Here is a 25,820-nt window from a genome sequence, read left to right as displayed (position 1 = left end):
CTAAAACATGCATGGATAACACATGGTACTCCTGCCTGGTGTCATTGCACCTTAGTACAGCTTTCAACCAGCATGGTAATGAAGGTGGACTCACCCTCAGCCACTCCACCATGTTCTCTTCAATCTCGCTGTCTGCTGAAATGTCCAGAATCAGGCGCCTGGTCAGATGTGCTTTGTGGTAACGCATGAACACGTCTTTATTCTGAACGTACTTCAACACCAACAGCTACAAGGAGGAAAGAGATTGTATTTTCTAGAATTAAAATCCAAGCACTTTGAAGGACAAGTCAGTGTAAGAGTGTCAGGCCTCTGCCTTGAGGTGTGCCTGTTCAGGCTGTTAGGACAGAGACTCACCACTTCTTTGAGTTTGAGCTCAATCTCCTCTGAGGTGAGCTTCTTGCTGAGCGTGGTTTTCCTCAGCAGCATGTCACAGTAGTTAGCCAGCAGCTCCGGACACTTGGATTCCGGCTGAGTCTTCATACCCACACTGGATGAATGGACACACACACACACACACACACACACACACACGGAAAAGTACTTAGCAGCATTCCATTTGTCACAATTATGCTCTGTTCCGCTGTTGAGTTTTAAATCCAGCGCATCCCTTTTCTAGGGAGTTCATTTATTTCCGATAGTTGAAGATGTTTTCTTACTAATCATGGTTTCAATATTGACAAAAATAATCAGGATCATAATTTTTGCCATAAGGGAGAAGTCAAAAGAATTACACACACACTGCGACATTACGACTCAATCACACAGGATCTGGCAGTGACAGTTTGAACACCGGATCCTTTCATATCTTAGAGACCCAGCAGAGGTTCCTCACCCCTTCTGTTTGGTTGGCAGTTCCAGTTTGAAGATGGTGGCGTCATTCACCACGCCCTTGTATGCCTGCAGGGGAAAAAGAGAGGACCAAACCACAGTTTGTTTTAGTGAGGAAAATGAAGAGTACAAAATAATGTGTTGCTATACTATGGCTTCATCAAAAGTGAAAAGATACTAAAAATGTTTAATGTTCTACTAAAATAAGCCTTATTAACAGGTTATTAATCCCCTTAGAAGTCCTGATAAGATTTGTGTGAACAAATCAGTAAAAGCCTCAACAGCCTTAAACCACTTGAAAACCCTTATCCGTTTCTGCTTTACCAGAAAACAGGTTTGATCCTGGTGTATTCAAACCAATACAGTGTAGGAAAAGGTTAGAATAGGCGGGAACATGAAGGAATTAGGAAATGAAATACTTTAAAAAGTTAAATAAGGGAGGCTCTACTTTAAAACATGAAGGAAGGGACTTAAGGTAGATCAGTTCGTATCTCTGCTCTGCTACATTTCCTTTTGTTCCAGCTGTAAATGAAGTTGTTATCCAAAGCGGCTTTGTTTCTAAGGACCTGGTGCTATAGCATGCATTCCTATTCAGTGAAGACAAGCAGATCATTGGTGTGGGCAGACCGGTGCAGGCTGTGACTATCCAACACTGAAGCTTGCTCATTAAAGATGCAGTGTGAGCAGGAATGAAGTGTGTGACTTTAGTACTGCGCAGGTATGAGGTTGTTTCCTGTGTTTCTTGGTTGTCTCTGGAAGTGAGATTGTACACACCTTGTCTCTTGCAGTGAGGAAGCGAGGGTCGTCCTGGAAGGCTTCCTTCACCAGCTTACTGAAGCGGTTAAACAAAGTCAGCAACTGCTCCACGTACTTCTCTGAGTCCTGGACACACACACACACACACACACACACACACACACACACACACACACACACACACACACACACACACACACACACACACACACACACACACACACACACACACACACACACACACACACACACACACACACACACACACACACACACACACACACACACACACACACACACACACACACACACACACACACACACACACACACACACACACACACACACACACACACACACACACACACACACACACACACACACACACACAGTAAGAACTCAATAACATTGAGGTTCATTTCCAGTTTCCAGTTCTGGCCTATTTTTAATTAACACGTTATTTTGTTGATCTCCTTCTCCACATGTCTGACACCACTGAATATTTAACAATTAAGATTTATTGGTTTTCCTTATAACAATTGTTACGTTATGCTAGTAATGTTGTGATGGGAGATGTGTCACTCTGGGCTTCCTGTGTTCCATTATTTTCACAATATTAGCTAACCAAATAATTCATCTATCATTGGAGCCACTAACCAGCCGATTAACCCATAATGAAATAACCTTTGGTAAATGAGGTCCACCTGACTGTTTACATTAGCGTGTTAATATAAATAATATTATCTTTAATATTAAAGCAGTCACAGGGGAAGTTGTTCTACGTTTTCTTATTTAAATACATTGTCCTGATCATAGTTACATACATAAAACATTTTTGCTGGACCTTTACAAGTAACGGGGACTTCTAATAGTATGGTTTTAGACTACTACCTGATAACTGATCACACCTCGTATCATAGTAAAACTCTGACAAAATGATTACTTTTGCTTTTTGTACTGTATGTACATTTTGCTTATAATATTTACAAGGTATACTTAAAATAGGGTTTCAAAGCAGGACTTTCACTTGTGGTGACATTTCTTCCACAGTGTGGTATTAGTTATTTTAGTTAACAACAATAAATGAGATTGAGATGGGATAACTAAATGTTGAAGTGTGTGTGTGTGTGTGTGTGTGTGTGTGTGTGTGTGTGTGTGTGTGTGTGTGTGTGTGTGTGTGTGTGTGTGTGTGTGTGTGTGTGTGTGTGTGTGTGTGTGTGTGTGTGTGCACATACAGTAGTGATGGTCTCTGCAGCAGCCACCATGTCTGCGAGTCCAGCATTACAGATGTGGTCCTCCAGGTCCTTTAGCATGGGCTCGATGCCGCTGGGAACCTTGTCCATCAGAGAGAACATCAGGTGCAGCCCTGCTCGGGGGGGGGGGGGGAGAGACATAATCAATATTAGCTTACATTTAGGCCTAATATTTTAGCAATTAGGTATGGCAGTACCAGCAGACTGTTCTCAAGAAATCTTTCTTTAAAGCTGTGCACATCTGCATCATGACTGTGCCCACCAAACTCTGAGGACTACTGCATAACCCCCCCAGCATGACTGAGATGAGTTTATCACTAATGTAATTCAACATTTCCTTTTCCACTCAATGTTATACTTTCCAGTATTATTTTAAGGCAAAGGCAACATTATCTAATATTTAAGTCTTTATTATGTCTCGTACATTTACATCTAATACTTCATTCTAGGATACATCCGGGCATTTCACGAGAAACCATAATCCACATTAAGCAATTTCACATCACCACAAACTCAATTTGAGTCCTTCTTAGGATGACTGGTCAGCGGTAGGGGGAATGTTGAAGCTATTGTAACTTCATATCTACAATGACTCAATATGAACATTATGTTGACATGCATTTAAAACAAAACCTGAGTCTGTATTTAACTATGCAGGGATTTCTTTTACACTCTAGATAGAACAAAAGCCAAACTCACTGTCTGTTTCATTTCGTTTGATCATCCCAGGACTCTCGGCTAGGATGGTCTCTTTGAACGAAGTCACCAGAGCATTCACACAACACTCCATAAGCTGAGGACACACAGCAAGCACAGGACCACTGTAAGGGAGACTGACCTAAACACCATCACATCAAGTCAGCAGGGTCTCTACAGTCAGCAGGGTCTCTGCAGTCAGCAGGGTCTCTACAGTCAGCAGGGTCTCTACAGTCAGCAGGGTCTCTACAGTCAGCAGCAGGGTCTCTACAGTCAGCAGGGTCTCTACAGTCAGCGGGGTCTCTACAGTCAGCAGCAGGGTCTCTACAGTCAGCAGGGTCTCTACAGTCAGCAGCAGGGTCTCTACAGTCAGCAGGGTCTCTACAGTCAGCAGCAGGGTCTCTACAGTCAGCGGGGTCTCTACAGTCAGCAGCAGGGTCTCTACAGTCAGCAGGGTCTCTACAGTCAGCAGCAGGGTCTCTGCAGTCAGCAGGGTCTCTGCAGTCAGCAGCAGGGTCTCTACAGTCAGCAGCAGGGTCTCTACAGTCAGCAGGGTCTCTACAGTCAGCAGGGTCTCTACAGTCAGCAGCAGGGTCTCTACAGTCAGCAGGGTCTCTACAGTCAGCAGCAGGGTCTCTACAGCCAGCAGGGTCTCTGCAGTCAGCAGGGTCTCTGCAGTCAGCAGCAGGGTCTCTACAGTCAGCAGCAGGGTCTCTACAGTCAGCAGGGTCTCTACAGTCAGCAGCAGGGTCTCTACAGTCAGCAGGGTCTCTACAGTCAGCAGCACGGTCTCTACAGTCAGCAGCAGGGTCTCTACAGTCAGCAGGGTCTCTGCAGTCAGCAGGGTCTCTGCAGTCAGCAGCAGGGTCTCTGCAGTCAGCAGGGTCTCTACAGTCAGCAGGGTCTCTGCAGTCAGCAGGGTCTCTGCAGTCAGCAGGGTCTCTACAGTCAGCAGCAGGGTCTCTACAGTCAGCAGGGTCTCTACAGTCAGCGGGGTCTCTACAGTCAGCAGCAGGGTCTCTACAGTCAGCAGGGTCTCTACAGTCAGCAGCAGGGTCTCTACAGTCAGCAGCAGGGTCTCTACAGTCAGCAGGGTCTCTGCAGTCAGCAGGGTCTCTGCAGTCAGCAGCAGGGTCTCTACAGTCAGCAGGGTCTCTACAGTCAGCAGCAGGGTCTCTACAGTCAGCAGCAGGGTCTCTACAGTCAGTAGGGTCTCTACAGTCAGCAGCAGGGTCTCTACAGTCAGCAGCAGGGTCTCTACAGTCAGTAGGGTCTCTACAGTCAGCAGCAGGGTCTCTACAGTCAGCAGCAGGGTCTCTACAGTCAGCAGGGTCTCTACAGTCAGTAGGGTCTCTACAGTCAGCAGCAGGGTCTCTGCAGTCAGCAGCAGGGTCTCTACAGTCAGCAGCAGGGTCTCTACAGTCAGCAGCAGGGTCTCTACAGTCAGCAGGGTCTCTACAGTCAGCAGCAGGGTCTCTGCAGTCAGCAGGGTCTCTGCAGTCAGCAGGGTCTCTACAGTCAGCAGCAGGGTCTCTACAGTCAGCAGGGTCTCTACAGTCAGCGGGGTCTCTACAGTCAGCAGCAGGGTCTCTACAGTCAGCAGGGTCTCTACAGTCAGCAGCAGGGTCTCTACAGTCAGCAGGGTCTCTGCAGTCAGCAGGGTCTCTGCAGTCAGCAGCAGGGTCTCTACAGTCAGCAGGGTCTCTACAGTCAGCAGGGTCTCTACAGTCAGCAGGGTCTCTACAGTCAGTAGGGTCTCTACAGTCAGCAGCAGGGTCTCTACAGTCAGCAGCAGGGTCTCTACAGTCAGCAGCAGGGTCTCTACAGTCAGCAGGGTCTCTACAGTCAGCAGGGTCTCTACAGTCAGCAGGGTCTCTACAGTCAGTAGGGTCTCTACAGTCAGCAGCAGGGTCTCTACAGTCAGCAGGGTCTCTACAGTCAGCAGGGTCTCTACAGTCAGCAGCAGGGTCTCTACAGTCAGACATCATATCATTATTTTCTAATAAACATGACAGTACACACTCTCCTATTTACACTCAATTTACATTCAATTAAAGTCTTACATTCATTCCAACAAATTAGAGGACCAGAAAAAACACGTGAAAATGAAGTTGGTATCCATAAATCAGACCCTGTCACTTACTGCTTGAACAGAGTTGCATTCACGACGTGTCTCTAGATATCTGAGTGCTCTTTTCTCCTCTTCTCTCAGTTTTGCGTCGGCCTGCAGAGAAACACACACCGAACACAGAAGTTATACAAAACAACAATTACATCTACACGTAAGATCTGTCCACAAGATGTAGCTTAATGCTACAGCTCCTGAAAAGATGAATAAATCACTGTATCTCTACATGTATGGCAGCCATTCCAGTGTCTGTTGAATTCCAACACAGAGAGATGTTGTCAGGAGTTTAGAGAATACAATAAAAAAGACTCAAAGACAAACCTATAAAGAATAAAACAAAACATGCTGATAATGCTGCAGTGGTCTCTTCATTTTTTCGGAGCTGTATGCTCTGGAGGAACTCATATGGGCGCATTTGCAATTTATAATATTGTGTTGAAAAACATAATATTAATAATGATAATAATAATAATTTACATAGCGCCTTTCTAGGTACCCAAGGCCACTTTCCATGTTGTGAGGACAGACAGAAAACAAATAAACAAACAAAAAAAGTAGGGCAAATAAAAGAAATAGAGAAATAAATTAAAATAAAATAGCAAACTAAATAATGGCAGTTGTGGTAGAAGAACGGGGGACTGAGATGAGTTAGTGGTGAAAGGCTATGGTGAAGAGGTGAGATTTTAATGCGGAATTGAAGATTCAGATGAAGAGGCAGCATTGAGGATCTCTGCAGGAAGAGCGTTCCAGAGGGTGGGGGTCGCAACACTGAACGCCCCGTCACCAACGGTTCGGAGGCGAGTGGGGGGAATAGAGAGAAGGCCCGTGTCCTAGGACCGCAGACTCCGTGTAGGGGTGTAGGGATGGAGGAGGTCGGTTAGGTACTGTGGAGCGAGGCCATGGAGAGACTTGTAGGTGAGGAGGAGGGTTTTGAAAGTGATCCGGGACTTGATCGGGAGCCAGTGAAGCTGGATGAGGGTGGGGGTGATGTGCTGCCATGGTTTGGTGGGGGTAAGAACTCTGGCGGCAGAGTTCTGGACATGGTGGAGCCTCTCCAGGGTTTTCCTGGGAATCCCGGAGAGGACCATATTGCAGTAGTCCAATTGGGACGTGATGAAGGCATGTATGAGCGTTTCTGCCACAGAGTCGCAGAGTGAAGGCCGGAGTCGGGAGATGTTTTTGAGATGATAGAATGCAGATTTAGTGACCGATTTGATGTGAGCCTGGAAGGAGACGGTTGTGTCCAGGATGACCCCCAGGTTGCGGACTACAGAGGAAGCAGAAATGGAGCAGCCGTCCACCGAGAGCATCAGATCTCCAACCTTCCGGAGTTGTGACTTGGGAGCCACAACCATGAGCTCTGTTTTTGTGCTGTTAAGTTTGAGTAGGTTTGACGACATCCAGTTTTTGATGTCCTGTAGGCAGTTGACAAGGGATTGAGGGGGGGAGTTGAGTGGATGTTTTGGTGCAGGGATAGAGCTGTATGTCATCAGCGTATGAATGGAAGTTGAGACCATGCTGGCGGATGATTTGACCAAGTGGAAGTATATAGATAGTGAAGAGGAGGGGTCCAAGCACAGACCCTTGAGGTACACCTTGGTTGACAGGGGCTGATGGGGAACTGCAGTCACTGAATTCAGAACATGTGACAGGTTGTTAATCTAGTAGTACTGACCGCTGTCAATGACTATATTGATCGTTGTTAAGGAGGATCAAGAAAGACAAAGGAAAAGAGGTTCAAAATACCCGCGCTGGACGTCAGATAAATCACCAGAAGAACATAAACACTAAGTGAACACTAACAGTTTTTTTACTTAGCGGAAGAAATACGATAATTTTTGAGTCAATAAAATCATTTCAATTAATATTGGGAGTTGAGTCGTTACTTTGTTTAGTATCTGGCCGTGTAATAAGCGGGATAATGTGCAGCGAGGCCACCATTATGGGGCAACAACACCTGATCAGGCTGATCAGGGAGCCAGACGCGAAGCACAGGGATCTTGATCAGCCTGAAGGGCGTCATAATCAGTGTTATTACAGCTTACATATTTCATGTAGTTCTGCACGCCATTCTGCTGCAGGTAGGACGGTGCTTGTGTTCTGTAAAACCTCTCTGTGGAGTCCAGGTAGGCTTTCTCAAAGTTATCCCTGTAGATCTGCAGCTTGTCCTCTGGGTTGGAACACAGATTCACTGTGGGAGAAAAGCATATTGAATATGAATATTCAGAGTAGACCTAAAGAAGAAGTGCTTTATTTATAATCAGAGTTGGGTGTAACGCGTTACAAAAGTAACTGAGTTACAGTAATGTATTACTTTTAGCTGTAACGCAGTAATATAACGCATTACTTCTGAAATTTACAATTCTTAGTAACAGTTACAGCACATTTTAACCCGACATGATGTGGTGTTTTGTTTTTAAGAATTCACAAACATCGCGAGACATTCTGACACCAGAGAAATAATTGTGCAGGTAGAATAGTAACTCAGTAAGCCTGTTTACTATTGGTTAAGAGGGCTGCAGAAACAGATTCACAATGCAGAGCTGCAGGCTCACAATGCAGAGCTGCAGCCTCACAATGCAGAGCTGCAGGCTCACAATGCAGAGCTGCAGGCTCACAATGCAGAGCTGCAGGCTCACAATGCAGAGCTGCAGGCTCACAATGCAGAGCTGCAGGCTCACAATGCAGAGCTGCAGGCTCACAATGTAGAGCTGCAGGCTCACAATGTAGAGCTGCAGGCTCACAATGTAGAGCTGCAGGCTCACAATGTAGAGCTGCAGGCTCACAATGCAGAGCTGCAGGCTCACAATGTAGAGCTGCAGGCTCACAATGTAGAGCTGCAGGCTCACAATGCAGAGCTGCAGGCTCACAATGTAGAGCTGCAGGCTCGGAGAAAAGAAAAGAAAAACACAGGAGTGAGCGCAGGCCGAAGCAACAGAAGGTAACACTCTCTGGGGCTGCTGCTTGAACCCCGAGAAGTTAAGAGACTCGTGGCAGAGTGTTGAAGATATGCAGCCTCTGTCCTCTGGAATCGCCGACTTTTAGAAAGCTTGTCAGCAAATCCCCGTTAACACACCAATGATAATGTGAGCTAACGCTGCCATAGAGACTCGTTCATATACAGCAGTGTACAGGGCCGTGCAGAGGCTCCACTAACATGTTATTAATAACACACAGAGATGTCATGTTACCGGTATCACATATTATTCAGCCCACTTAAACGGAGCATGAGTTTCATTTCCAGCTCTTTTCCTAATGTTCAGCATGTACTGCCAGATAGATAGATAGCTTTAATCTATGAGCTGCAATAAACTACATTTTAGCATTTAAAGCCAAACTTTAGAGGTTATTTTGGTGAAAGTAACTCAAAGTAACGCAAAAGTAGTGTAACGCATTACAGTTCAGAGACAGTAATAATGTAATGTAACGCATTACTTTAAAAAGACAGTAATAAGTAATATGTAACTGTATTACATTTTGGAAGTAACTTGCCCAACACTGTTTATAAATGACTGTACTAATTTGTTTTCCTGCACCTGTTAGCAATAATAATGCCTTTCCATGTGTTGTCATATTGTTCTCTTACCATAGGACTCTCGTACTCCTATGACCAGCTGCGAGTCGAAGGCCTCCCCCTGCCTCTCAGCGTGCACCAGCTTCATGGCGCTGTCCTGCAGGCGACTCTTAATGTTGGAGAAAATTGACTCGTTCCATGTGTCCAACATGAGCTGGAAAGTAGGTAAGGGCACTTTCAGTTAGAGCAGTAATAAATGTGTGTCAAGTGGACCAAAAATGTTAAATTATATATGTGCATCCATTCCCTTTCCCATATATTTATGATGTACTTTTAATGGAACCTGTTCTGTCCTCCTGCTGAATCACATTCCCTGCCCTGCTACTTCCTCTATTGCAGCACTTCCGATAGACCATCCTCGCTCACAGGAGGATTTTCAGGCTAATGGTCCCATATCTACTCACAACATATCATATTTTCCTCCATGTGAGTCACTTCTCACATCCTTTCTATTCAACAACCTCTGCCTTTGTTCTGCATTTCACAACTCCTCTGCTTTGTGATTGATTCTCTTGTTGAATGTCTTTGTTTTTATATGATTTAAGGCCACTTTTCTACAGAAACCCATCTATGCTAGTGGAAATGAAAGATTAGAAGGGAGCCTTGTGAAGAAAAAAATATCCCGTATGTCATACTCACTAACATAATGAGAAACTTTCTCCAAATCATGACACAGCATCTCAGAATATTGAGAAACCTACCCAAAATAATGACTCAGTATCTACGCATTATGAGAAACTTCCTTAAACTAAGGACACTTTTTATCATTATAACTCAATGACATTTTTCTAAAGATATTACCTTTTTATCTTGACAGATTAAGATGCTTTTATGCATCTGCTGCTCCCCTCTTCAGTTATTAATCTCCTCATCATATTGTTCAGCTTATAGTTGCTCAGCTCCCCCCTCTCCATCCTGATCTCCTTCCTTGCCTCACCTTCCGTACGATGCTGTCCTCCATGTTGGTTTTCTTGTTGCTGCCCTGTTTTCCCATGAGCGTGATCTCCAGTTGACAGAAGGGTTTGGGCAGGATGTCGCACTGTGTGAAGAACTTCCTCCATTCTACGATGTAAGCCTTCAGCAGTGCGGTGTCATCCTGGTGGCTCAGAACCCGCTGCCATGACAACAAATACCAGCAACAGTTAGAGGATACGGGAAAATAAATACTGAGAATGCTATTTCCCTGCAGTTATTCTTCTGTGTATTATTGTCTATAATGTTTTTTTTGAAGCAAAAGTGTGAATGAGAGGCAGCATCTAGACAATGGCGCAGTACATTCACTTTATTGCAGAGTGGATGCTCTGTGGACCAACTCCACAGTTTTCGTATGCCCATCCTTTGTTTTTCCGGAACCTATCGTTCCTCCTCTTCTACTTCAGCACCTTGTGATGTGCTAGACAGGGAAAATGTATATTATATACATTTTCCAAACAACTAATCTGTTTTTCTGTAGCATAGTGAAGTCCACTGACAATCGTAGCTCCTTTGTTCTTAAGCAGATAGAAAGATTTATAGCCTATAGATTTGTATAGGTTCATTTGACAAAAGTAAAAGGTCAAAATAAGACTGCATTTACAGCATTGCAGTCATACAATTGTGGACAATACAGACATATACAGTTAAAGCTAACTTCCATTAAGACTGTGTGCATCCTCAGGAACAAAGCAAAGCATATCATAGCCACATCCCAGACTGAGCAAAGACCAGAGCATTAAGTATACAGCAAACAATACCATATGGAGGTGTTTTCTCAACAACAACAACAGTGCCATTTCATAAACACACTGGCATCATTTGTTAAAATTCCAAATGAACTGATATTTGTTGGTTATGATCATAAATAGCAGAACAGGAAGCCAGTGTGGATTTGTGATTTGTGTTAAGGTTATAGTGTCAGTCTAAATCACGTTGGGATGTCCCAGAGCGAGAGGAACAGTCCTCTCGTTTCTCAGAGACTCCGCTGATACATTTTGGACATCACTCTCAATATTTAACGTTTATAAAGGAGCATTTTCTGCTGCCTTTTGTATAAAATCAAAATGAAAGGATTTTAAATTGAAACTCTTGTCTGATGTGGGTTTGCTCACATGTATAGCTTGAAATTAATGTATTCAACATCTTCCATGAATAAACATTGAGGGGGGGGGGCTGCTCAGATTATTATGGTGCTTGTATGAAAAAGAAAAAGTTTCCCTCTGTTTGTAATTCAAAAGAATAAACAGTTTTCAAAGACCTTTCTGGTCTAAGAAAAATCACATTGACTTAATAAAGTCTCTTCTCTCTGTGCCCGAGGTTCAATAAAGACATTTCATTTGTTTTCTTCCTGGATAATAAATTAACATTCAGCAGTTCCATTTCCCTCTTTGCATGTTCAACCCTGCACTACGGCAGCCTTAAAGAGAATCTGCCATGTGGTGTTGAAAGTGATACAGAAATGTTTCCATTGGGACCTTTAACGTTTAAGGGGTCAGAGTGCTTATGAGGACATGACAGCAACATGTTGGACTGCCATCAGGTTAACATCAAGGAACATCCTCTCTCACACACACACACACACACACACACACACACACACACACACACACACACACACACACACACACACACACACACACACACACACACACACACACACACACACACACACACACACACACACACACACACACACACACACACACACACACACACACACACACACACACACACACACACACACACACAAAGGAGCATGCCTGACCTTCACTACACACATATTACAGGGAAAAGACACAAACTTTAAATGGAAAGTTTGATATCAGAAAAGGGGAAATATGGGAAATTGTTTTGGGAGCAGATTTTGATCCACAGTCTCAATAGAATTAGTTGATCCTAAGTCACAAAATACTAATATGACCAACACAATGAAGAGTTTCTTTTGACTGATAGTATATAGTATATAATATATACACACACACACACACAACTTACAGCTTGTGCTTGTTTTATGAAGTCTAGGATGTCCTCTTTCAGAGCTTGATGGATTTTAGCTGGCCCTTTATCATCCCATAGACACACAGCATGGACGTCTCTGGGGAACAAGAAGGAAAATGGGACATCAATAAAATGTATTTGAAGTGGGTTAGTCAAACTGTGGATCTCAAACTGAATGTGACAAACACAATTAATATACTTGCAGAAATATCTCCTGACAAAATGTATGTAGTATTAAACTCTACTTGTTCCTGTTCCCCTCTCCTCATACAATTTCGCAAGAGCAGACTAAGAGAAATCATCCACTTCCTCTTTCTGAACCCTTTAACTCGATTTAGCTTAAACAGCAAGTCAAGAGATTCTTTCTACATAGCCCAACATTTCCTCAAGTTATACAGCTTTGTAGGTTGTTGTAAAGGTTGAATACTAACAACAATAATTCAATCTTCCGCTCACCTGCAACCTGCTGAAATCATTTGTTTACATCAAATAGTGGCAGTTGAAGCGATAGCATGGAAATCTTCAAATCATTTTGTTTTATCTGCAGTATAGGTGTTTGCTACATTTAGATATTTTCACGGCTTGACCTTGCTGTTAGGCAGACCTTTCGGAGAGGAACTGAAGCTGTTATTGTGTAGCTTTGATGAATCTGTACTAACTCTTTAAAACACCAAAGTCACACAACAAACAAAACTACAGTAGCCAATCGTGGCAGGAGAAGACCAGTGACTCTACTGTTTTGGGAGGTAACATTACTTTTATTGTCAAAGAATGCATCCCTAAATAATTATCTTTGCATACAAATTTAAAAGAAATCTTTTGATGTTGAATTTACACACAAGTAGGGCTGTCACTTTTTGAAAAAAATCACAATCGATTTTTTAGGATTAAATTTTCATTGAATCGATTGTAGAATCGATTATCCACATCTACGTTTCAGTTTTCAAAACCAAGGCCAACACACTGCCATTAAGACTACGTAAAGAGGGCGCAAGAGACGTACAGGTCAGCATTTCTGATTATTTATTGCGTGAAGTTTGTGTATAACAAACAGGAGCATTCTCGAAAAACAATAAGCAGTATGGACTGCCACAACATCAATGAGGAAAAACATTACTGCAGGCTTCTGGCTGTTTACCATTATCAATATGAAACACATTTCGCATAGGCAGGCGATTGTTGAATAGTTTGAAAATAAAACTTAAAATTCACTTGAGGACTAGCCAACATAAAAATAGGGTGAAAATATTTCACTTGGCACACGCAGGATCGCTACAGTCCCCACAACAGACCGTGGACCAGAACATACTGAGTCTGCATATGCCCCCTCATAGTTGTAGTGCTGCTGTGATATGAGAACTCACGGTCGCACAGTTTGCATACCACTTTGTCCTTCTCCATAGTTTTGCCTTCTGCCCAAAATCCGAAGTGCTTCCATATCGAACTCCTCATGTGATTAGGGGTTATCACTCGTCTCTCATGTCGCGCAGGTTGATTGCCGTTGCCCTCCATTTTTTGGCAAAATACTAAGCCGCGGCAGCCGACACTATCAGGCTGTTTCCGGTGCGTAAAATTGGTGGGAATTTACTTTTTAGCCCTCGCAATGCCTACTGCACTTCCGGAATTGTTTTCTTTTCTGCTTGTTTGTGAGTTATGTTAATAATAATCATAATGAAATAAAATATTTTTTATTTGTTTAATTCCGTAAAAAATAAGTTATTTGGTAAAAGTCGATTCCCTCTTTTCGTTTTCGAAACGTGTGTTGGTCGGTCCGATCGATTGTAAAATCGATTCTCCAACGTAAAGTGACAGCCCTACACACAAGCTGTTGAACCCTGGTTTACAGCCGCTGGTCCTGTGTGACCTTCCTTTGGTTAACAAGGGCCTTTTTTCAACAGGGTATTAACTGTAGCTAATCTGATGTTGCTTATCTTTTCTGCCAATCACACTTCTTGGGTGTTATGAAAAATATATTTGTCGAGAGAGTCATTTATATACATATAAATGTTTTTTAAAATCATAAAATAAATGTGTGAATCAATCTTTGTACATTTATTTACATTGAGACTAATCTGAATTGAGAGATAACGGCCTCAGTTCAGCGTCAGAGACATGAGACGGTAAAGCAGTACGTATTCTGTAAATATAGCACACAGGTAAACTGATATACATTTTGTTTTAGGAGACTAAATGCTCCTGTCTGCTTGTTCAAACTCGGACAGTCCCCTTACAAAACTCCTAACTATCCCTTCAGCTTTGTGAAGAAGGCTCTGTGCCATCCCAGGTTATAATAGGGAAACAATCCAGCAAGGCTTACCTACAAATGTGTGACATTGTGTGGGGATTACTTAAGAACAGCTGCTGGTGAAAACTAAACCTGTCTAGCATGTGTGTGTCTGCTTTATGCACTGAAATAGTTGGCTGTGCTTTGTGAGAGGTCTGAGACAGCAGCAGCTGGGCTGATCCCACACTGGAACACTTCTTAGCTAAAACAGTAGAAAGTAAGGAAGAGGTCAGAGTGCATCTCTTACGAGAACAAGTCGAACCACTGTTGCTTGGTGACGGCTTCCTGTCTGAGCAGCTTGAGAACGATGGGCCGCATCAGATCCCACTTGTCCTCAAACTGCAGGGAGCCCTTGTTCTGGAGGTGAGATATGGGAGAGGGGGAGAGGAAGGAAGAAGAGGAAGGATGAAAACCAGCAAAGACAAAGGAGGTGTTGGGTGAGAGAAGACAGAGATGAAGAGATAGGCAAAGACATGCATAAAGACTGAAGACACATCATGGGTCAGGACCAAGCAGGCCATTTAAATTTTCAAATGTTACTGCAATAGAGAAGCTAAAAATCCCTTTACATCTACTTACGCTTTACACTATTTACTATTTTATTTTACTCTCATTATGTATTATTGAGCTTTAGACTATAAGTCTATAGTAAGTCTTGGTCACTGGCCAAGTTGAAAACTGCCCAAGTGGCAGCGTCACTGCCTGGTGGGGTTTAACGAGGAAAACAATATTAATATAAATTAGTAGTTAGTAAAACCACTATTTCAAATTCTACATAAACACCTGTTCCAATGCCTCATTTAAGCCATGCTGAACTTATTTTAACATGAATAGCAAGATCCGAGTTGTCCAAAAACATTCCAAAACTCTATTCAGTTAGGAACTCCATCACCAAGGAGCAGCACATCCTCACAAAAGAGATGCAAAAAACATTGGAATTTCCACACAAACCTGCTTCATTTATTATCGCTGCCAAGGCCTATGTGTTTTTGAAATACTAATTCCTTATATTTGTTGTATCTTTGGAAAATAGTGCTTTAAACCCTTACCATTTATCATAACAAAAAGTTTTATAGAATACCAAGATTAGTTTATATTTCTGTTTGTTTAGGCGGCTGCTGATGCTAAAACTAGGTTCAACAAAAAGTTTGGTTTGTCACTTAATGATGTTGATGAAAGTTGTCAAAAAAAAAACAATAAGAAACACAACTATGACTCACATAAAACTACACTCAGACACAAACAGTTCTGTAGTGAATAGGAGAAAGTGTGCAAATGTGCATTCTTTAACAGGGCTGAGAGTGGGGTTAGAGGGGGGCCAAAGGTTCTGGGTCCATTTGCTGATTCCTGTGTGAGTTACCACACTATTCTCCGGGGAGAATTGCACACACATGCATGTTGAATGTGAAGGGTGGTTTGATGAGTGAGTATGCTGCTGTTAAAACGCTGTGTGAAGGACAGGTGGTGGGGACTCTCAGGGCCTGGGTACTTAAAGATCTCCACCTGTTCCACCACATGCCCCTCCAGCTGAGCGGTTCCGAGAAAGGAGGTGGGGGTTTCAGGTAAACGGCTACCCCGCAACATGTGAACGAATCAGACATATGACATTATTTAAAAGAGCAACACATTATAAGAAAATAGGTCCAGAATTTATTGTTACACAGAGAGCCCCGGTGGAAACATGTAGCGACTTCCAGGCACCATTACCAGTTAAAAAGCGACGGTAGCCAACTCTCCCTGGGGGCTCTTTATCGTGTCTATGTACCGCAGGACACCCAGGAAGGCAGCTAGCGGCACTGAGGGGACCCGTGTCGATGTGTGTGAACACAGCAGACAGCAGAGAGTCTGCAGGAAGCTGATGTGTCTCTGGGCCTGTGGGAGAATTATTCTGTGATCTTGAGACCAGCTCCATTGATTAGCTAGCTGAATAAAAGCGGTAGCATGTTAGCAACATTTAGCCAAGGTGAAGCTGCTTGGTATGTTGGGGGTGTCTTGTGTCCAAGTGTGTCTACCCTTCGAGCCCCCTGCTCCCCGGTGTTGGGTTCAGCTCTTCATACGGTTCTTGTGAGGGTACGGTTCGTTGTCGCCGGCATGAATGAATAGAGAAACCGTAGCCTTCGGTTCGGTTTTGGTTAAAGACGGGGACAAATTGGGGGGTTTTCGAGGCATGTGGGAACAAATTGTGTCTCCGTCACAACACAGGACTTTAAAAACGACAACGGTAACAACTGTGACTTCAGGCGCACCTATTTGTGCACTAATTTCATATATTTACACTATCAGTGCATACACGTGTATGCCACAATAGGGACTATACAATTATATGCACTTATAGTTCAAACACACAAAAACGAATAGTTCAAATCTGATCGCAAATCTGGGAAATAACATATATTCAAGTGCTTCTTACCTTTAACAAATTAGACGACGCCATGTTTCTTCAACTTATCGCCTCGCGGAATCTCGCGAGACAGGTGCTACAGCTGGCTCAGGATGAGGTCATGGGAACCCGCACAGCGCGCACACATACAGTGGAGATACATACTGTGCTCTTTTACTGCAGTATAAGTACTGTGATCACACTGGAAATACTGCACTTCTCTTTATCCAAGGCTGTCTCTAGTATTTGATTAGTTCAGTAGTTTCAATATAGTTTTTCACTGGAAAGGAAGGGTGTGAAGAATTGTATACCTGTAAAGTAATTAAAGTTGTCAGATAAATGTGGAAGAATATATGCCATCAATATGTCATGGAGTAAATCTACACATAAAGGAAATACGCAATTACATGAATGTACCTACCTTCAGACAACATTTATCCTTATCCTAAATAATAATAATAATATACAGATTTACTTTCTATGACAATTTACTGCACTACCTCATTAAGGAGTTGTACCACTGGAGTAGTTATTTTTACATGTGTAATGGTTTTGTGTTTATCATTTTTAATTATAAGATAGTTGCCCATCTGTTTCCCATGTTGTTGTCATGAGTTTGGATCTCCACTGTTCTTTCTGAGGTTCAGTTTCATATCTTTGACAATGCTGCCTCCTCCTGGTTCAACATGGCATCAAAATAGCCCCCCTGTAAATGACATGATTTAAATTATCAACAATTTAGTTGGTTTTCACTTGAAAAAAAAAAAGTCATACAAATGAAGTTGGACTTAGACAGGAAAAGAGCACGTAATGATGTCCCAAATTGTCTTTCCAACTAATGTTTGATGTCAGTGACAGATACAACTATGTCACAATATATCAAAGTAGAAATAAGCCTTTGACGTTTTTACATACTTACAAAAGATTGTAAGTATGTGTAATACGAGTCCTCTGTGAGGTAGTGTTTTTTGTAAGACAAGTACTCATGTTGAATTACCCTTATCAGAAAATATGATATTGTCGGATATGAATATTCACGCATTAATGTGTTTATTACGTTAATGTTGCAACCGGTAGGGCTTGGTGTTCATTTTTACTTACTTTATAGCCCTGTAATAGTAAATTATGATTTGTTTAGTTGGTTAATATTTTGTATTAATTATTTAGAAACATTCAAATACATATATTGGAGTCAAAGCACATTTTTGCCACTAAATGTAGTCTAGTTTAAAACATATAATATAAATACTTGTTTCACTTATTTTATTTTACCGTTGTATCTGCTCGAGGTGGAGCTACTTTTAACCTATTTTCTCCATTGGAGTTAGCTAGTTAGTGAAGGGGTTCGTACAGTTTTACCCTCTCCCAACAAAGTGTCTCAGATATACCTGAGGGGTCATGAGAAGACCAATCACACCGGTTTACTTTATTACAATGCATTTTGTTGTATTAGCCTAATGCATGTTTTTATGCTACATCTTATTCTGAAAAGTAACCTGTGACAACAGCTGGAGTAACAAGAACAATATCTCCTGAAATATTTTTCAGTAGCATTTAACGGTCACATCATTGTGCCTTAATACTGTACATGATTTAATGAAGTAGTTAGTGTTCACTAATGTCATTTTTATAAATAAATGATGATAAAGACCCTTTTTTAAACACCAGCAGTAATCTCATCAGCAGACAGTAGGTGAGAGTGAATTAGCAGAGGAAGCCAAGTGATTCATATCGTTCATCTTCAGTGCTTATCTTCAGGTGCTGCAGGCTGTCTTTAACACCTTGCACACAGTGATACATGAGAGAGTAATCTTTGCCCTCTGCAGCTGTTAATCATTCAGTGAAAGTCAAGGAGTTAAAAGCTAGTAACAGTTAAACTCAGAGATAATTCCTCCATCTCTGGTGTGGTAACATGGCTGCTGATCAGTGTGAGGATGTATACAGGGACCCGAGCACCGACAGCCACAGCAGTGGCCTCATGGCGAGGATCAGGAAATTCAACCCCAAGGAAGTTTTCACCTGGTGAGTGCACACAGGAGTAGTGTGTTAGCCGCACATTATGTTTACTTTGAACAGACACGCTGTATCTGTTTTCAGTCAGACTGTCAAACTTTTCCAATGATTAAAATCCCCAGTGGTCCAGGAAGTATTTATATTCTGTACCTCAGTAAAAGTACTAATACCACAATGTATAAATATTACTCTACGAGTTAAAGTCCTGCTTTTAAAGCCTTACTTAAGTAAAAGTATTTAATCAGCATAATGAAATTGAAGAATGGCTTAAAAAGTAAAAGTATTGATAGTGCATTAATATGTATGTTGCATATAACTGCTGTAAATGTTTGAGGTTGTGCTTATTGTGAGCCCTTTGTTGGGTGGTTTAATCTACAGCAGGTTGTTGAACTTGTGCTTGTGTTACAAATGAAAGTCCTGCATTCAAAATGTTACTTAAGTAAAAGTACGAAAGTATAGTCATCAATATTTGTTTCAGGTACTAAACATTAAAATACTTGTTATGTGAAAGGGCCCATTTCAGAATGATATTTGATAAATTACTGTATTATGATTATTATTCAATAATGTGTCTCTGGTAATGATGGAGCTCATTTCTATTATTTACCACACTGATGATAGACATCTTAACCTATGTTTGTATAAACATGTTTACTTATTCATTGATTGATATTTTGTATTATTTTATAATCTTAATCAGTAAAGAAACTGGTAACTACTAGAGGTGGGAGAAGCACTCAGATATTGTACTTAACCCTGTAAAGCCCAAATATAGAAAAACATTAGCTATTTTTTTGTTGACCTTTCAGATGTTGTTGTTGGAAGCCTCTGGTGCAGAAATGGACACAGCAGAGTTTTCAAATGTTGTATGTTTCTGTAGGTTTTTAGGGAAATGTTGTGATATTGCAATGAAAAATTATATATTCCACAATAACTAAATATGTACATGTTCTAGACATTGTAATATAAAAAAAGGAGATATTCGAGGCATTTTACTTAGTTGAATCTGACAAATCCAAATCCTCTGTCACAGTAAAAGTCCTGCATTCTAAATGTTCCTCCAGTAAAAGTAGAAAGTACTCTCATCTAAATGTACTTAAAGTAGAGACAGTAAAAGTAGTCATTGTTTGATTGGTCCATTTCAGAATAATATCTCTGATATGTTTTATAATTATTGATCATTAAAGTGTTCTCAGAGCTGGTAAAGGTGCAGCTAGTTTGAATGGCTCTGTATACTGCAGGGTAGCTGCTGGATTTACTCCAGGTGAACTAAAGTCTGATTTAAGGGCTGATTATATTTACCATCATTAATCCAGATCTGTAACTAAAGGGATTCAATACACGTAGTGGAGTAAAAGTACAATATTTACCTCTGATTAGCAGTGGGGTGGAAGTTCGAAGTAGCAAACAAATAAAATATTCAAGAAAAAGTACTAGTATCTCAAAATTGTACTTAAGTACACTTGCTAAATATAATGGATCAGAAGCAGAAAGTAGCATATAATAAGTAAATATATAAGTAACTTCCCACCACTGGTCTTGGCTGACATGTTCTGGAGAGTATAAAGTGGACCCCTCTGTCTCTCAGGCAGCTGGCCAGGACGCTGGCCATGGGTCAGGGCCTGGCGGGGCTCATCTGTGGGACGGCCATCACCTCACAGTACCTGGCCTCCAGCTTCCATGTGAACACACCCATGATGCAGAGCTTCCTTCACTACACCCTACTGTGTCTCACCTACACCACCATGCTGCTCTGCAGAACAGGTAACACAACCAGGGACTGAAGACATGATATAATGTGCAATTCAAATGACAGTAGATGCTATAACTGGCCATAAACCGAAGCAAGAGTGACTAAAACAGGCGTCAGGGGTGAAAAGTAAATTTACTCAACTATTGTAAATGCATCTAATTCTACTCTACTATAAGTTCAGCACTTATAAGACTATAATTGCTGAACTCAGGTCCTTCACTGAAGTAAAAATGGGAAATACTATAGTCCATAAACACTCTATCAGAAGTAAAGTCCTGAGTTCAAAGTATTACTTTAGTAAAAGTACAGAAGTATTATTATCTAAATATTTTTGTAGGACCAAAAGTAAAAGTAAATGTTATCTTTATGCAGAATGGCTCCTTTCAGGGTGTCATACTCATAAAGACATGATATTACACTGTTAATCACCAACAAATACATCTAAGAGAATCTGAATGTGTAGTTTGTGAATGTGGAGCCATGTTTAGATACTTTACTATTGGGTAGATCAGTGATGTTGTACAGAATTATTATTATTATTTTCTTTTTTCTTTTCTTGCAACCCAGTAAGTAGTACAACCGGCTACATATTTGTTCTTAAATGTTATACAGTAAAAGTAGAATAAAATGAATAAACTCAATGGGAAGATTTGTTCTTACAGTACTAACACATCGATCAGCAATAATATTCACATTTCCATGTATCCATTTAATGTATGACATTACATTTCAGTTTGTTGGTTAAATGGGAAAATGATTGGGCAAATGGTATAATAATGAAAGAAGCGAAGATGCATGCAACCGGGGATCAGCATGATTCCGTGTCTAACAGTCCTGAGGCTTGGTGATGAAACATAAATGTCGATACTGAAGTTCAGGTTGCTCCCCTTTAAAACCTAGGGGATGGCAATATTTTACAGATCCTGAGGAAGCGCTGGTGGAAGTACCTCCTGCTGGGGCTGGTTGATGTGGAGGCCAACTACGCTGTGGTCAAAGCATACCAGTACACCACCCTCACCAGTGTACAGGTGGGAGCAGGCTGCGTTTGTGTGGTTGAATCTTTGTTGTGAAAGGGGATCCTATATCTTTAAAAATGTGACCCTTGTGATTCCCTTGTGATAAAACATATTTTTTGTATCTAAATATTCAGTTCTGTTAAACTACTAAATATTAATTAATTTGAAAACGTTTCCTAGTGTTTTTATGAAAACCCCAACATTTTTTAATATAACATACTAAAGTAAATATGTCAACTATTAATATTATCATAGATTTTGATGCTTTGCTGCAAGGCCCCTTTTAGAGACCAGGGTAATAGGGCAAACATGAGAAAAGGGATCAAGCTTCTCAAAATAAATGTAAGGTCATTTCTGTGAACAGGGATCTAGATTGAAGGTCTAATTAAACAAAATGCTTGATTATATGCTGCAAAGACTGTGGGATAAAAAAAATCGTAGTTTGGATGGGTTTCAATGGTAACATTACAGGTAAGATCAAATCTTTCTATAAAGTCTGAAACTGAAAAAAAAAATGTGCGTTAATATAAGCTAATAAAACAAATATAATTAAAATAACTCAATGCGGCCTTGGCCGTGGCGCAACTGGCTGGGGCACCTGCACCGTACACCAGCGAGTTGGGTTCGATTCCCGACCCGTGGTCCTTTCCGGATCTCAACCCGACTCTCTCTCCACTGTCCTATCCGATTAAAGGCAAAAAGCCCCCAAAAAATAAAATAAAATAAAATAAAAATAACTCAATGCAAGAAGATTGAACATTCCTTGGGGATGATTTACATGCAGGCTTAGTATTATTGTCCACCTCTTCTTGTTTTTATTTCTTCACTAACTTTGAGTCTAATGCCACCAGAGACAAAGCTGTTGATGCTTAATTCTACATTAAAAATGATTATTTCTTTTAAGAGAAGCGAAACTCTTTAACACTGAAAGTAGCTTTTCTGTGTCAGTAAAGCACACATGATTATATTCCATTTTTAATGCTTGAGGTTCATGTTTCCAAAGAGTAAAAACTGTTGTTTGTGTCATGGGTGGGGGGAAAGGACCCAGGAGCAGAAGCATTAGAGGAAGCAGGGGTACAAAAATGTAACAAAAAGTGAGCTTTTAATAATGGAAAAGCTGATAACCAAAATATAAAAACTAGGACGCAGGAAAAAGTTCAACACAGGAAAAGTACTGAATGCAAACCGGTGACAAAGGGAGGGCTGGGGGAGATCCACGACAACACAGGGAACAGGCAAACAACGAGGACGACGCAACAAAGAACACAAAGGAACGACAAGACTAAATACAGAGGAGGGTAATCACAAGACAAGACACAGCTGGGAAGGGGAGGTGAAACACAGGGGTGACAGGTGAGCACGATCAGACAATCAGACAGGAGGAAACTAAAGACAGGAAGTAAACTAGGCAAGACAGGAAAAGACAAAACAAGATACATTTCAAAATAAAACCGTATACTATAAATACAGAAACTGAGATCCTAACAGTTTGAACTTGATGTAATTGATCTCCAGCTGCTGGACTGCTTCGTGATCCCGGTCCTGATGCTCCTGTCCTGGTGGGTTTTGAAGGCTCACTACAGGCCGGTCCACTACGTCGCTGTCTGCATCTGTCTCCTGGGGGTGGGGGCCATGGTGGGGGCCGACCTGCTGGCTGGAAGAGACCAGGGCTCCAGTAAGAATTTCCCCTAAGTACTGACTCACCCTCTGAGTTCATCAACGGCCCGATGAACATAGCCAATAACTCTCTGATCTGCTTTATTAAACTGTGACCTCTTTCCTTTAAACTGAAACTGTCTAAAACATGACAGAAACACTCTAAGATGTCTCCCCTGTGGTGTCCTCAGCCTCCAACATCCTGCTAGGTGACGGCCTGGTCCTGATTAGCGCCTCGCTGTACGCCGTGTCTAACGTGTGTCAGGAGTACACGGTGAAGAACCTCAGCAGGGTGGAGTTCCTGGGCATGGTAGGCCTGTTTGGCACCATCATCAGCACCATACAGATGTAAGTGTGTGTGATCAGGAGACTCATCAACACTGTGGTTAATCTCTATGAACAGATATCCAGCCTATGAGGGGACCACCCACTGACCCTTGCCCCCAGAGGCTTATCAAGGTCAGACCCATAGCAGATGGGTTCTGAAATTGACATTCTGTTTAATCTGTTATTTCTTCTCTGTACCCAGGGTGATCCTGGAACGTAAAGAAATTGCTATAATCCAGTGGAGCTGGCAAATTGGTCAGTATTCATCTGAACAGAAAAACACTTGAAACAAACATTTTGGAAACAAAAGAACAACCAAAATACCAATGACCAGCTTTTTCCCCAGTGGTAAAAAACTAAGTTGAACATCAAGAGGCATAATGTAATCTTTGGCTCCGTATTGACTATCTGTTGATGACCTGCACAAGCAAAAAAGCCTTGGATCCTTTGTATCACAGCATCAGTTTAACCAAATATTTTTTACATAATCAATTTCTATGTCTCTTAACAGTTGTGCTTCCTCCTTTCAGTGCTCCTGTTTGCTGCCTATGCACTGTGTATGTATACTCTGTACAGCTGTATGCCCATAGTGGTGAAGCTGAGCAGCGCCACCTCCGTCAACCTCTCCCTGCTCACTGCTGACCTCTTCAGCCTCTTCTGTGGGATCTTCCTCTTCCAGTACACTGTGAGCACAAAAACACACACACACACACACACACACACACACACACACACACACACACACACACACACACACACACACACACACACACACACACACACACCCTCTCTGGGTCACGATGACCATCTGAATGTTACAGCGATACAGCAGCGTTAATGAATAACAATAATTGTTAAAGTGTAATCTTTTGTCAAATGTTTTTGCACAGCTGCATGCATATACACAGTTTCTACACGTGTGAGTCCAAAGTGCTTCAAATGATTTTTTCCTGCAAACAGAGTATTTAATCTGAAAAAGTCACTGATGCAAATTTACCATTTTCTTCTGCTAACTGAACAGCCGTTATTACATGTTTCTACTCCAGTGAGGTAGCCTACTTGTAGAAACTTGAATTCTTTTGACTATAAGAGTATCTGCTCCACTTTACTTGCAGATTAAAGATCCTCTAAATAATAAAATCTCCTCGTTTTTTCCTTACTGAAAAATATATTCAAAGGTTTAACTACTATAGACAAGATATCTTCTATTTTACTCACTCTTCAGTCAGTCCTCATGTGCTAAAGCTTTCAAGTTTCTACATCACATTTGTGTAAGTGGCATGCTGGACAATGATTGGCTCTAGTCTAGTTGTGATGTCACAATCCCAACCAGATGAAAAGGGAGATTGTATCGATGAACCTGCCTGAGTCAATTCTCCCGTCATTACATTTAAATATACAGTATCATGCCTCCTCTCCCGCCTCAGTTCTCCGGTCTCTACCTGGTCTCACTGGTGATCATCCTCATTGGCTTCATCACCTTCAACGCTGTGCCAACCCCCACCGACCACACAGACCCCGCTACCGCTTCTTTCCCCGTCTGTGAGGAAGCTTACTATAGTTACCCTGTGGCCTATCAAAATGACATCATCAAGCAGGAGGTGGCCGTGAGGATCACCACTGAAGGGGAGGAGGGTGGAGGGGCGGAGGAGAAGAGGAAGAAGAAGAGGACACCAGGGATATTTAATGAGGATGTTGGACACAGCACTAAAATGTGAAATGAATATGTTATATATATATTTTTAAACACAATTATTTATTTATAAAATGTTGCTTAAAGGAATGCACGATACAGACATAATGAGAACATAAAAGAGCACATACAACAGTGGTACCGTACACATACTTGTTCTGATGTTTTTGTGGTCTGTGTTGTAAATCTATTTCATATGTTCATTGTAAGCAATAAAAAGGTCAGCTGTCTACCTGCCCTTTACCCAATGACTGTAACTCGCTGAAACGACCAGAACAAGATATACACACAAACATAACAACCCTCTAAATCTACATTCCCTACAGAGGGCTCATCTCAACCCTTACCGCTATGTAGCCATGTATTTCTGATCACTCTCACAGTGGTGTAATGTAACTATAAACATACAAGCTTTATTTACCTTAAGTACAATTTTGATGTGTACTTTACTTGAGCGTTTCCATTTTATGTTTACTTCTACTCCACTACA

At 41.6% G+C, this 25,820-nt stretch overlaps 2 protein-coding genes across 3 annotated transcripts in view; one reads left to right on the top strand and one right to left on the bottom strand.

Moving 5' to 3' along the window:
- LOC134880204 (cullin-5-like) overlaps positions 1–16,996 on the bottom strand; it is a 24,348-nt gene extending 7,352 nt beyond the window's left edge. Inside the window, exons 1-13 of the mRNA XM_063906977.1 lie at positions 16,903–16,996; positions 14,740–14,849; positions 12,206–12,305; positions 10,173–10,349; positions 9,248–9,389; positions 7,707–7,852; positions 5,677–5,757; positions 3,537–3,630; positions 2,820–2,950; positions 1,603–1,710; positions 833–897; positions 355–487; positions 95–226 (exon numbers count right to left, since the gene is read on the bottom strand). Of these exons, the coding sequence (XP_063763047.1) occupies positions 95–226; positions 355–487; positions 833–897; positions 1,603–1,710; positions 2,820–2,950; positions 3,537–3,630; positions 5,677–5,757; positions 7,707–7,852; positions 9,248–9,389; positions 10,173–10,349; positions 12,206–12,305; positions 14,740–14,849; positions 16,903–16,926 (1,443 nt within the window). The 5' untranslated portion in view covers positions 16,927–16,996. The remainder of the gene's footprint in view (positions 1–94; positions 227–354; positions 488–832; positions 898–1,602; positions 1,711–2,819; positions 2,951–3,536; positions 3,631–5,676; positions 5,758–7,706; positions 7,853–9,247; positions 9,390–10,172; positions 10,350–12,205; positions 12,306–14,739; positions 14,850–16,902) is intronic.
- On the top strand, positions 15,820–25,820 carry LOC134880206 (solute carrier family 35 member F2-like). Of its 2 annotated transcripts, XM_063906981.1 has the most exons (9): positions 15,820–15,843; positions 18,800–18,894; positions 20,474–20,649; positions 21,539–21,666; positions 23,170–23,329; positions 23,502–23,658; positions 23,840–23,892; positions 24,168–24,322; positions 25,065–25,820. In XM_063906981.1, exons 2-9 carry the CDS (start codon positions 18,851–18,853, stop codon positions 25,353–25,355), a joined length of 1,164 nt encoding a protein of 387 aa, XP_063763051.1. In that variant the 5' UTR covers positions 15,820–15,843; positions 18,800–18,850; the 3' UTR covers positions 25,356–25,820. The 2 variants fall into 2 exon arrangements, with proteins under 2 accessions (XP_063763051.1, XP_063763050.1); XM_063906980.1 differs by lacking the exon at positions 15,820–15,843 and having other exon boundaries at positions 18,750–18,894.

This window comes from Eleginops maclovinus, chromosome 18 (assembly GCF_036324505.1).
Source record: "Eleginops maclovinus isolate JMC-PN-2008 ecotype Puerto Natales chromosome 18, JC_Emac_rtc_rv5, whole genome shotgun sequence".
In the NCBI taxonomy this organism is placed as follows: Eukaryota; Metazoa; Chordata; class Actinopteri; order Perciformes; family Eleginopidae; genus Eleginops; species Eleginops maclovinus.
Note: the sequence above shows the minus strand (reverse complement) of the source record. Positions and strands in the feature narration are given on the sequence as shown.